The following is a 1,203-nucleotide window of genomic DNA, read 5'->3' on the forward strand; positions in this document are numbered from 1 at the left end:
TTACTATATTTGGGCAAAAATTGCCGCTTTTTGACTCGGTGATCATGACGAAAATTATTTTTATTTTTTTAACTGATTAAAGCTAAATTCATAAAATCACTGCAAACGCATTAGTTTTAGATATAAATATCAATTTTTCCCGTAAAACTCAGTCTGTAGGAGAAGCAGGATGAGGGCTCCCTCTGGTGGCGATCTGGGAGAACAGCTTCCCTCACAGCTTCTTCTCCTGGAACAGCTTCTCCCAGGACGGCATGATGTACTCATAGATTATCTCAATCTGTCAGAAACACAGGTGCGTTAATCCACTCCCCCGCCATGATCCACTAACACCCCCCCCCTCTCGCTGCTGAGCTCACCTGCTGAGATCTCTTCACTCCGTATCGGAACAGCGTCGCCTGGTGCTCGCTGTTGTGAAACAGGATGTCAAAGGTCACCTCTCGGCCCATCATGTCCTCGATGGCCGGCTTCACCACGGAGTGGAAGTCTCTGGGGGAGTGTGTGCCGTCCAGCATGTTGTTGACCTGCAGAAACACACGGCTCAGCTTTTTTTGGGGGGGTGCAGATGTCTTAACTTTTTATTCTCACTCTCTTGTCGAAGCCATCCTTAAAACTACAATAATAAATAATATAAAACATCTTTGGATTTAAACGCACTCAGGTGGAGCCTGGTTACGGTTTCAGACCAGAATAGTCTTTTCCTCCTGAGTGGATCAGTAACGTTGCAGCAATGCTTGCATCCGTCTGCAGCCATACTGGATTACCCACAATCCAGTTCGAATCCACTAATATGACCGTCGTTTACATCCAACTCAAAGACAGTAATTTAACTTAAAATCTACTAAAATCAATTAAATGAAATATTTATAAATGATACAACTATCCTAACCAAAGACTAACTCTCCCCTGGACAGTTTCAGAGGTGTTACCTTGTATTTCGTCCCCAGCATCTCTAGAGGGTCCAGTTTGATCTCTGACCTCAGAGCTCGGCCGTACAGCGGGATCTTTGTGTCAGCATCTGGTGGACAAAAAAAACAATAAAAACCAAAACTGTTAAGACCAATTTGTCCCCTAAAGGGCTGCTTATCCTCCTGCAGCAGCGTAACTCAGATATTTTTGATTTATGCCCAATATTCCCACCAGACGAAAGTGCGCATTCAGCTCAGCAAAGAACTCATGCTCTTCCTCAACACTGAAGTCCTCAGA

General features: G+C 44.3%; 1 protein-coding gene across 1 annotated transcript in view; it reads right to left on the minus strand.

The window, feature by feature from the left end:
- Window positions 1–7: 7 nt before the first annotated feature.
- The window catches only part of LOC107096837 (Ca(2+)-independent N-acyltransferase-like), a 5,288-nt gene continuing 4,092 nt past the window's right edge, over window positions 8–1,203 (minus strand). Inside the window, exons 3-5 of the mRNA XM_015393706.1 lie at window positions 927–1,015; window positions 357–521; window positions 8–277 (exon numbers count right to left, since the gene is read on the minus strand). Of these exons, the coding sequence (XP_015249192.1) occupies window positions 212–277; window positions 357–521; window positions 927–1,015 (320 nt within the window). The 3' untranslated portion in view covers window positions 8–211. The remainder of the gene's footprint in view (window positions 278–356; window positions 522–926; window positions 1,016–1,203) is intronic.

This window comes from Cyprinodon variegatus, unplaced genomic scaffold, assembly GCF_000732505.1.
Source record: "Cyprinodon variegatus isolate N-32 unplaced genomic scaffold, C_variegatus-1.0 Scaffold653, whole genome shotgun sequence".
Classification (NCBI taxonomy): Eukaryota; Metazoa; Chordata; class Actinopteri; order Cyprinodontiformes; family Cyprinodontidae; genus Cyprinodon; species Cyprinodon variegatus.